At 35.6% G+C, this 12,422-nt stretch overlaps 1 protein-coding gene across 5 annotated transcripts in view; it reads right to left on the reverse strand.

Annotated features, from left to right (window-relative positions):
• Positions 1 to 12,422, reverse strand: part of COL25A1 (collagen type XXV alpha 1 chain) — a 511,707-nt gene that overhangs the window by 420,696 nt on the left and 78,589 nt on the right. For 2 of the 5 annotated variants that reach the window (XM_054485599.1, XM_054485598.1), the window contains exons 1-2: positions 1,822 to 1,926; positions 1,101 to 1,137 (exon numbers count right to left, since the gene is read on the reverse strand). The exons of 1 other annotated variant lie outside the window; for it this stretch is intronic. In XM_054485599.1, the coding sequence (XP_054341574.1) occupies positions 1,101 to 1,137; positions 1,822 to 1,848 (64 nt within the window). In that variant the 5' untranslated portion in view covers positions 1,849 to 1,926. Of the gene's footprint in view, positions 1 to 1,100; positions 1,138 to 1,821; positions 1,927 to 12,422 lie in introns of those variants that run through there. 2 more of the 5 variants (XM_054485600.1, XM_054485601.1) reach the window with 1 other exon arrangement.

Genomic DNA, 12,422 nt, shown 5'->3' on the forward strand with positions numbered 1-12,422 from the left:
AAAGACATAATGGTCTAAGTTCAAAATAGTCACTCTCTCTTTTAAGTTTCTGCCCACCTTACAAAACACTGCAGAACGCAGTCTACCTGTAAGATACCTTCCAAGATACTGGCAGGCAAGGTGAGCCAGCATATTCCAACAGACAAAATTGCAATGTGATCTTATTTTGCCTCCCACCGTTTTTAACATTTACACAGTGGGTGAATTTCTTTCCCTGCCATGGCTGAAAAATCATACAGTTGTGACCTTTTTGATAACTCTTACGTAATAAAATGCCTACATTTTCTTTAGGTTGCAAAATACAGTCTCAATCTGACTCCTGAAAGTGAGTCTCCTGCTATAATTAAGTGATGCCAACATCACTCCATGTTCCAGCTGTTTCCCCTGTTCCTGGATAAAGCCTCCCACCTGGGAATACATAAAGCAAATGTGGTATACATACAGCATGGAATCCTACACAGCCATAAAAAAGAATAAAATTATTCCCTTTGCAGCAACACAGATGGTGCTGGAGGCCATTATCCTAAGCAAGTTAACACAGGAACAGAAAACCAAATACCGCATGTTCTCAATTATAAGTGGGAGCTAAACACTGAGTACACATGGGCACAAAGAAGGGAACCAGAGACACTGGGGCCTACTTGAGAGTGAACGGTGAGAGGAGGGTGGATGAGAACTGAAAAACTACCTATCGGGTACTATGCTCATTATCTAGGTGACAAAATTATCTGTACACCAAATCCCCTGTGACACACCATCTACCAATGTAACAAACCTGCATTGCATATGAACCTAAAATAAAAGTTGAAAAGAAAAAAGAAAATATTTTTAAATACATATATATATATGTTGTGTGCATGTGTGTGTGTGTGTACATATATATGAAACAATTAAAAATACAAAAAGCATTTTTTAAAGCCTCCCAGTTAGGAAGGGCATGAGAGACACTTTTCCTTTCTGATCATCTCCTAACCTGTTTGCTAGCTGTTCATTCTGAGCCTTCCTTAATGTTCCTTAATGTTTATTCTGAGCATTAAGAGATGGGGAGTGATAATGAGGGAGAAGAGGTATGGGGAGCAAGATGTTCTTACTTAAATTACCTGGCATTGTCATCAGTGGGCATCCCATTCTATGAACCTGGAAGATATTCAGAAAAAAACTTACAAAATAAAAAAAAATTAAAGATGTTAAGAGAAAGAAAAGCTCTTTCATTAGCAGGGTGCCTATGAAGGATTTTAGAGACATTCCATTGCTGGAGATTCTTTGACCCTGCCAAATACGTTTCTAATCTGGTTGTTTGTTTAACTGTTTAACCTCTTTCCAAACCCTAAGGAAACCAAAGATCCAACTGGAGCTTCCATCTGCTATGGTCTGTTCAGAATTCCAGGCAACCATGTTGACCAATGTGTAATATTATTTCACAGTGCCTCGACCTGAAGAATGCTACAGCAGGAGAAAGAATGTGGGCTTTCACAGTCATAAGACCTGTGTTTTGAATTCCAGGCCCTTTATTTCCTGATTGCCCTTGGGAGTAACTAACTCTGAGTCTCAGTTTCCTCATCTATAAAACAATATGCTATTTTAATATTTTAAATAATTCTCTAGTCATGACTCATAGAAGGGCATTAATAATTGGAAGACCAATTACACAGAATGCAGAGGAATGATGATCTGGTTATTCATTGCTCATAGCAAACCACCTATAAACTTAGCGATTTAAAGGAATAATTTATTATTATCCTATGGTTGTGTGGCCTCATCTGGTAGTTCTCTGATATGGTTACAGATGATGGCTAAGATTTCAGTCATTTGAAGCCTTACCTGGGCTGGACATCCAAGATGGCTCATGCACCTGGCCAGCAGCTAATGCTAGCTATCAGCTAAGTGTTCAGCTGACATGACAACCAAACCACCTACACATAGACTCTCTATGTGGCTTGGCATTGTTACAATATAGAGGCTGAGTTCCAAAAGGGAGCCCTCCAAGACCAAGCATTCTAAAAGGCCTATTGGGAGGCTGAATGCCTTTACAGAAGTTAGTGCATGACATCACTTCTGCCACACTTTATTGGTTAAGAAATCAAGGCAAGTCCAGATTCAAGAAGGAAGTTAAACTCCATTTCATGATATGAAGACAGTATGCCCATGTCAGAAGAGAATCAACTGTTTATAGACTATCTACCACAAATGACTGTGGAGGAAAGTGGAAAGCCAAGGAAGGGGGAAAAGTAGTACCCATGAGTTCTCTAAAATGAGATGTATATGAGGATAAAATTAGAAGTTCTGAAATTTTTTATCTTTTGCTTTTAAAAATTTCTAATTGTTGTATAAAGTAAATACAATAGCAGTACTCTGGTACACGTATGGTACATGCTCAAAAAATTTCAGTAACAGGAATGAAGGCAAGGAATTATCTGTCTTCTGCTGCAGAAGACAGAGAGTATAAGAATTAGTGACATAGGTCCCTACTTGTTCTTCACCACATATATAGGAGAAATATTTGCTTTTTATAAGTAATAATAGAGATGTATAACCTATAATATTTGGAGACCACTGACAGGGTGTCCTGTTTCTGTCCAGACATGGGGGTGACTTCAAGTGTACTACCAAGGATTCATGCATCAGTATGTGCTTAGAAACAGAAAAAGACTAAAAAAGCTAGAATTAATTTCTAGAATACTAATTATTAAATCATGGTATCTGTTGACATGCTTCTGTTGCTTTGGAATATGACCAGCAGAATCTAATCTAAGATGACAGAAGTGCCTGAGTATCTATATTTTTTCTGAGCTAATACTAATCATAAGAAGCATATGTGGTAGATTACAGACAGCTGCAAAGTATGCAACACTCCTCCCATTAAAAGATGAGATCCACGTTACCTCTCCTTAAATCTTAGTGGGCTCTGTGACTATTAATTGACCAACAGGATATGGCATAAGAGATGCTGAACCAGTGTCTGGGCCTTAGGATGCTGGCAGCTTTCACTTTCTGTCTTTTTGTGATACTTGTTCTTGGAAACCAGCTGCATGCTGTTGAAGGAGCCCAAACAGCCCAATGAGGAGGACCATGTGGGGAGGAACTGAGAAGCCTGGTCAACAGCCCATTTAATCTCCCAGTTAACAGCACCAACTTACCAGCCATGTAACTGAGTAATCTTAGAAATGGATCCTGCAGCCCCAGTTGAGCTATCCCAGTTGACGCCACATGAAACGAAGTCAAATCCTATCCAAATTGCAGGTTTGTAAGCAAATTAAATGATTATTGTTATTAGAAACCATCAAGTTTTAGGGTGGCTTATTATACAATGCAATATCCTAACCTTAGCTGTCCAAATTGTAAGTTTAATATTGCCTTTCCCCAGTAAATTAAAGATAATGAGCTTCACCTAACATGAGAATCTACCGTCATATTTTATGGTGAGTAATGCAACAGATCTAAGCTATGACGTGACATGCTATCACGTAGATAGTAAAAATAGTGCCCCCGACATGATCACCTTCATCTCTGAAAGTGACCCTACTGTCACACATCAGAAGGTAGAGTCCCCCATAGTCATCATAGATTAGCCTCAACCCACCCTCAGCCATTTGCCTGATTTCTCCCTGTAACCAATGACATTTATTGGTAAGATTAATGACCTGGGCTTTAAAGACAGTATGATATGTGATTATGAAAGGGAATAAAACTTCAGACTCATAGGGCCTAATCTGTGTCCTCAGCCTCATAAATGGTCCATTTTGACCAATTTAACCTCAAACAAATAAAAAAAAGTAACAGAAAAACATACTGAAAACTTCATAAAATCAATTAGGTTGTTTCATACAATAGCATTAAAATGAGGCTCCATTGTAGTGAACCAAAAACATCTAGAGGCCATATAGACAGTGTTATACCTTAACTTTATAATTACTATTTTATATACGTGGTCTATGGGAAACTGGGAGTAGTTACCAAGTCAATCTACATTGTTTATGTACAGTAACACTAAGAAACACTAGTAATACTAGTAACCAGTAACACTGAGAAAAGTCCTAGATTACCAACTTTGTCAGAAACACTAATAGTCGCTTTGAAATTATTTAAATATATATTTTTTATTTTTCTGCAACAGTACTTTGAACGTCTCCATTTGGAGACACATAAATACATACACATATATATAATCTGTAAAACAAGTTACGTGTTGGACAGGCGCCAAGTGGAGAAAAAAGTATCAATGCAAGATAAAACATACAACAAAAGGCAAGTAAGGAACCATCTACCCTGTGCTTCCAGAAAGCAGAAGAGATCAGAACTGGTGATGTTAGTCTGAGTCAAAGATGCCAAAAGGACCTGAGGAAGAGCTCTGTGAAAGCCGTGGTTACCCTTCGATCTCACCATGGCTGGCATAGCGCTAACGAGACAGAGCTTGACAGGTTTCATTCTGGTTTAGTCTGGTGCTCAGACTAGCAACAGATTCATTTCATAATTCTTAACATGACATAGAAGAAAGTCTAAATGTACAATCTGCCTGTGTGTCTGGAGATTTTTCCCTCAGCTTGATGCATTGCCTTTTGATGAACATTTATCTCGGCAAATCTTTCTGTACACTAAGGAATTTTCCAGTTCTAGAAGAGCTTTTAAATCCTTTGGCAGAGATTCACTCATCCTAGTAAAACAATAGCTGGCAGATACACACAGTCTACAGGAAATCAGGGTAACAAGTTAGGTCATTTTTTAGGTGAGCTACTTAGCAAACTTTGATTTGTCCTTCACAAAATGAAGATTTGTTTTCTTAAATGAAAGTACATAATTTCTTTTTATTCTCTATTCTAAAAGTCAATAAACAAATCATCAAATAAAATCTGGTTTATACCAGCTTTCATGACTCACATCTGGGCTATGTAGCTCACAACAATATTTTCCACTATAATATTTCTGTAAAAATAATCCTAGAACATATTAAATCCAAAGAAAACAATATAGTTTATTTGGAGGTCAGCTATCAACACTTACACTAAAACTTTTCTCACCTCCCTATAATTTTGATACCTGACCTTTAGTCAGTAAGATATAAGTATGTAGAATATGTCTTTAAAACAACTAATTAGACTATATTCAGTTATTTTGCCTGGAGATCAGGAGGAAAGATGTAAGTAAAGTCAAATCTGAATTAATTCCTCCCCATATACCAGTCAGCTGCTAGTTCTTTGTTACCTAAGAATGCCTTCCACATTGTATCAGGATTTGAGAGAAAGTCCCATGAGGGCAGAGGCCACCTTTTCTTGCTCACCATTGCATCCTCTGACCTAACACAGCTCCCGTCACCCAGTAAGCACTTAGCACATATTGGGAGGATGAATACAGCATGAGACCCTCCTCAAAGCGATCTTTTCTACATTCTAAAATCAAATCTATATTAGCACCCCTCCTCTGACTTAATAAATTTATAGAAAGACCTTTTTAATACGTTACATGTGTGAGTCAACACATTGGGTTCAGATAGGTATGTGTAGCAGGGCAGCTAGCTGGCACTGACCATCCAGTCTGAAATGTACCTCTCACCCACATGCCATCCCCCTCTGCCCCCATATCTCTTAATCCTCTTTCCTTGTTTTATTGATCTTTGTAAAAATTATTCTCAAAGATGTTCTATATGTTTAATGTCACTTGTCTATTGACTTCTAATAGAATATAAGTGCATGAGATCAGGAACTTTATGTCACTCTATCCAGTGTTCCTACTGCCTAGGAAAATGTCAGGCACACAGCAGATGTTCATTTTATATAATGGATGGATAGGAAGGAAGGAAGGAAAAAAGGAAGGAAGGAAGGAAAAAAGGAAGGAAGGAAGGAAAGAAGGAAGGAAGGAAGGGGGGGGAGTTAAAGAAGAAACTCTGTGGGCTGCCATGGTAAAAATGCTTATGGGTTGAATTGTGTTTCTTCAAAGAGATATGCTCAAGTTCTAACCCACAATACCTGTGTATATGACCTTATTTGGAAATGGTCTTTGCAGATATAATGAAATTAATATGATGTCATGCTGGATTAGAGTAGGTCCTAATCCAGTATGGCTGTCATCCTTATAAAAAGAGAAGAGATTCAGACACACACAAAAGGAGGGCAGCCATGTCCAGACAGGCAGAGATTGGAGTTCTGCCACAAGCCAAGAAATGCCCGGTACTACCATAAACTGTAAGAGGCAAGGAAGGGTCCTCCTCTAGAGGCTTCAGAGGGAGCATGGCCCTGCCAACATCTTGATTTCTGAGTCTCAAGAATTGGGAGAGAATAAATTTCTATTGTTTTAAGCCACAGTTTATGATACTTTATTACAACGGCCCTAGAAAATTAATACATCTGGGCACAATAAAAGAAGGGCATATTAAGGGAAGGGTCTCAAAAACCACAGTGGAAGATTGTAGAAAGACAAACTTTGCTCAACTAAAACATTTCCTGTAATATTCAACCAAAGCTGGTTGTAGAACCATGAATAAATGAAAGATGCAATAGGAATTTTAAAAAGGAAATTATTAGAGCAACAGGTTCCATTATTCTTTTTAAAAACCTAATTTTTTTCTTAGTTTAGTACTTAATCTCTCTTTTCTTAGTTTTTAATGCAAGTTTGCCTAACAAATACTATCTTTGGGATGCCTAACAACTTAAGAAACAGACAAATCTGACACTAAAGTTCAATCTCTTACCAATGGGCTAATATGTTACCTCAGATGCCAAAATGCAACTTTTCAGATGGCAGATATGCAATTTGTTACTTTTATAATTTTATTAATTTTACTGGGGGTATTTTATATTTAATTTTATATTTAATATTTAATTTTTTTGTTTTAATCATATTTTAAAGCAAATCCTGTTTATTCCTTTGGCCATCTAACCATTAATATATTCGAAATACAAAACAGACAATAATCGTAATAATCTAATAGCTATTATTTTTAAACACTATGTGTTAGACATACTTATAAACTCTTTTGTAGATTAGTCTTTTAAGTCTAAATAACTCTAAGAAAAATATAATTAATAACCTATTAATAATTTAGCAGGTGGAAACACTGAAGCTTTGAAATGTATAATGCAGTGTGTCTCTAGTATTTCACCTTGGTTACAGGTAGGCTCTGACAAGCCAGATATCTAGTTATAATCATTTCTCAGTAACTGTGGGGGATTGGTTCCACGACCTCCCGAGGATACCATAATCCACGGAGTCCTTTGTGGATTATGTTTGAGTCCCTTATATTAAATGGTGTAGTATTTTGCATATAAACTACACACATTAGGTATTACTTGTAATACCTAATACAATGCAAATGCTATGTAAGTAGTTGTTATACTGCTGAGTTTAGTCAATAACAACAGGAAAAAGTTTGTACATGTTCAGTATAGGCACAACCATCCTTTTGTCTTCCCTGAATATTTTCAAATCACAGTTGGTCGAAACCAAGGATACTAAACCCACAGAAATGGAGGCTGACTGTATATACAAGTCGTATGTAATCTGTCTATATTCCCATAGCTAGTAAGTGATGGAGCCAGGTTTGTGCTCAGGCAATCTGGCTCCAGAGCCTACACCTTTATGCACTATTCTATATTCATGTCTTTTTAATGGAGATATGTGTTTTTCCTGAAGTTGGCTCACTTATAGACATTACTGACAGTACTATAAGTCATATAGTAAAATCATTTATCAGTTGCCAGTAATGGTGAAAATGAACACTCACCTTTCGGATGAATCCTGTAATATGGTTTGTTATATTTGATAAGATACAATTTGGAAGCTTCACAATACTTTGTACATTAGGAGACATGACTTATTAATGTACCATTAATGGAAAGTGTTACTAAATACTAAAATTCTGCAGAATCAATTGCTGGTTTTTTGGGGTTTTTTTTTTTTTTTTTTTTTTTTTTTTTTGGCTTTTGAACTACACTTACTCTCCATGGCAGCTTAAAAAGAGAAGCCCCATGAAAGTTTTAAAGTCTATCCAAACCCAGGACAATCCAGCCTCTGTTTAGATGTGCCTCCACCCACCTCAGATTTTGATATAATTTGTCACTCTGCCATGTCCTTGTTCAAATACTGCAGTATGTACTCTCTCAGCTTTTATGCCAGAAACGACATGAGTCTCCTAACTTTAGGAATATGTTGGATAAATATTCTTACCCAATGAACTGCTTTTCAACACTTAATGGTTTGCATCTAATATTATATATCACTAATTTTTATCCTCTTCACTTCAAAAAACATAAAATTCACCCTTTGAACACATCACATGTCCCTGAATATGTAAGCCCTTCTTCAGCTTACATATTCTTCAGCTGCCATTCTCATGGGAGTTTTTTATCTAATGAGATTATGCTGAACTCAAATCTAAAATAGATTTGCATTTAGAATTAAAGTGATAATTCTTTCTCCTTTATAAAATTTGCTGCCAAAATAGCTTCATAGTTGGAATACCTCCACGAGGCTCTTGATGGTTCACAAAACTTCTGTTTTCTGGACTTGAAATGTGTAATGAGAGGTTTCAGTGATGTCGAACTAGTTATAGGGAGAATCTGATCAGCCACCTTTAAATTTCTAGGAGTCGGAGCAAACCCATTTAAATTTATATTAATGAGTTAGTACAAACTTTCCCTGGGAAGGTTGTCTATGATCCTCAGTTGGAATTCTGCAAGCATAGAAGCAAGTAAGTCAGTCTGGAAGGCTTTATTTATTAAATTACCAAATCACAATAAAATAAAACTAGAAGGAACTGTGCAGATGATCTATAAACTCATTATTTTACAGGTGATAAAATTGAGGCTGTGGAAGATACTGACTTTACACATGACCAGGTTTCTAGTCCAGTGTACTCTCCACTGATTCAGACTGTTTCTTGCTTCTCAGGACCTGGTATTCTGAGGCAGTTTCTACCAATAGTCACACACAGAATGAGTTTTTTTTTTTTAAGGTACAAAGAAAGATTGAGAACAAATAATTCTTTTAATTATCAGTTTTTACTCTTAGTCTCCACCCTATGTTCCCTGCTTCTTCCTCTGGTTCTCACCCTCCTCAATCCCACCCTAACTGCCACACTCCCACTCTCTGTGTCACCCCCCCACAAAAGAAACATGAAGCTGGGCATGAGTTCTGTTACTTTTGTTTTAACCTCTGGTATAGCCATGCCCTTATTTTCAATAATTACTGTCTATTGTTTTCCATAAACTTAACAGGAAATTATACATCCTAGCACAAGCAGCCTCCTATGACTTTGTTGACTAATGCCTGAAGGAAAAAGCTATTACTTTCTGGTGGCCAAGTTATAGCTATAATTTTAGTTTATTCTTGAGATCACCTTCTATATGACAATATAAAATTACAAAGTGCCAATTTAACTTCTGAAAAATCAACTTCTTTTGTTATCCTACTAAACAGAAATCCATGTTAAAATAAACATAGTTGTACATTTTTAATCTCTATGCTATTATAATTTTCTGAAAAATAAGTCATTTTTATTTGTATCTGTGTTCAATAATGAGATGGAAAACCTATATGTATTACTTGTTTTCTAATTAGAAAGCAGGCTAGAAGATACCATCTGTCATTTGTAGTCTTACTTCTAATCTAATAGAGGGAATAAACCCATATCAGAGCCACCAATTGCTTTGAATTCTCAATCAATTGAGTCTTTGTATATTCTATAAGGGAAAAATTCATCCAAAAAACACACTATGAGAAAATCTCTGTTTTCTGGAAGACATTTAGTATGATGTCAGCCATCTGAACTGTGGTTCTTTTATTGGTTCATTACATTTTATTTTAAAGATTAACTGATTTTGCTCTTCAGTGAATCCATATTTCTGAACCTGAAGATTTCTTGAGATTACGCAGACATCCATTTCGCTTCAGGTACTTGTGGTTTATCTCAACTGATGAGATATTCAGAAATAACTCTACATAGCAGAATTGTGTGAACAAAAGCAATTGAAACAAGACACAAAGACTATCCAAAAGGTTTTTCACCAGACACACTGTGGTTCCCCCATGGAATGCAGGGAATTTTAATAACATTATTTAATGAAGATCTGAAGACCGGACTAATTCTACCATGTATCAACTATGGTAATGATATGGTTAATATTGTATACATAGCAGTATTTTAATAGTAGAATTATTTGATAAGCATATAGAAATGTATTTTGGTATTAAAATCAAATCAAACCTGATGAGGATAATGTTACTAAGATTATAATATAGAAAAAGGTTCAAAAGTACTTTATTGAAATCCAAATTCTGGAAACTAAATTCAAATTCCTTTAGAGCACATGGAAACAATTTTCTTTCTTTTTAGTACTCAAACATACTATGATTTATTCCCTATAATATTGTTATTTCACTGTTTTCAACGTCACATTGCTTATGAGGTTTCTGCATTTATAATTCCTCTGAAAAGAATATAAGTAGACAACTATTTTACTGATATGAGTGGATATTTTTCCAGAAAATTTTATGGGTGAAATGTAGAACCGAGACTGAATAATGTGGAAACTGAATGTGAGGGTAAGTCTTCAGAGCCATAAACTTCCAGGAAGCAAGAGTTTCCCAACCCTGCACAATTTTATCAATTACTCATCCCATATAATTTAGTACTTAATATGCATATTAAGTACTAAATAATATGGGATGAGTAATTGATAAAATTACTTAATATGCATAAGATACTAAGTACTAAACAATATGGGATGAGTAATTGATAAAATTCTATAGCAAAAAAAGCCCTATATTACTCTTTGTGTAAACCAATTTTCACTGAAAAAGAAAGCAATTTTGAAATTTTTCAAATTTGCCTAAAACCTTTAAATCAGAGTAGAATGAAAGTCCACGCAAATTTCTCCAATGAGTTCTTAAAGTGTAAGCTGCACTTTAAAAATCTATACCTGTAGGAATTACATCCAGTCATTAAACTTGTTTGAAATAGTAATGGATGAAATCACAGTTACTGTTTCCAAGAGTATGCAGAAACACATCTGAACCTAGCATGTTTTTGCTGACCTTAAAATATATAAGTACTTCATTTGTAATACATAAAACATGTATGCATATCTGTTGTAACAAGAAAATGGGATTAAAAGGCAAATGAAACATAGATAGAAAATAACTCTCTAACACTTCTAGTATTTTAACCAATACTACTTTTGAGTATCAGATTGTGAAGTCACTGCAATGCTGTTAACAGTTAAGTGACCCAATTTACACCTTCTGTGTTATGGGCTCTTAACCAGTGTTACTAAAAACCTAGCTATCTTGGCCTTCCTTTCACTGACCAACCTATAAAATGCATGGACTTATGATCATATCTGAAATGAAAAGACTTCATTATTCAGTATCTATATCTTAATGTTCCTATATGTTGATTTTTTTCAGTGTTATACATTTTAAGGACTTTTCATGCCTAAATAAATAAATAAATAAAATACCACAATTTTCATAAAGACACAATCGTGGGTCAACGTTGCTGTTGCAATAACTCCTACAAAAGGAAGATAAAGAATAAAGTGGCCACAAGTTTCAGCAAAATAGGCATATTCTTTCAGAGAAACTAACAAAATTTAAAAATAACATAAACTATTAAGTCACTTTTTGTGTTTGTGCTCTAAGTAACTTTTTATTCTTTTTTTTTTTTTTTTTTTTTTTGAGATGGAGTCTCTCTCTGTCACCAGGCTGGAGTGTAATGGCGCGATCCCAGCTCACTGCAACCTCCGACTCCCCAGTTCAAGTGATTCTCCTGCCTCAGCCTCCGGAGTAGCTAAGATTACAGGCATGCGCCACCACATCCAGCTAATTTTTGTATTTTTAGTAGAGCCAGGGTTTCACCATGTTGGCCAGGATGGTCTCAATCTCCTGACCTCGTGATCCGCCCGCCTCGGCCTCCCAAAGTCCTGGGATTACAGGCTTGAGCCACAGTGCCTGGCCAACCTTTAAATTCTTTAACCTCAATTCTAACACTTAACATTTGAACAATCATATTTTTAAAAAACTGATTTTCAGAGAAACTTGCTAAACTAAAAGCTCAACTCTATAATCTTTTAGGCCCCTGGTAAGTAATTATAAGAATTTATGTTCTCAAGAATTAATATTAAACTATTTAATTTTAGTAATCAATTTTAATAATTACTACATAAACATTTTAATATGTTTAACTTATAAATTCCATCATCTTTTACTTGCTAAATGTAGGATTTAGAATCCTTACTTCACACACCTAGTCAACTATTCCCTCAGCGACCCAAGAGAGTTTAAAAAGTCATGTTGTCTTTACAGCTATAAACCAGACATATTCCCAAAGGAGGCTGTCCATTTTGGGCTCAAGATTAAGCAAACCTATATTGCTGAGTGAAAAAACTGCATTGTTTTAAATAACTCCCAGACAAAACAGATTCTCTACAAAT

This window comes from Pongo pygmaeus, chromosome 3, assembly GCF_028885625.2.
Source record: "Pongo pygmaeus isolate AG05252 chromosome 3, NHGRI_mPonPyg2-v2.0_pri, whole genome shotgun sequence".
NCBI classification, from domain to species: domain Eukaryota; kingdom Metazoa; phylum Chordata; class Mammalia; order Primates; family Hominidae; genus Pongo; species Pongo pygmaeus.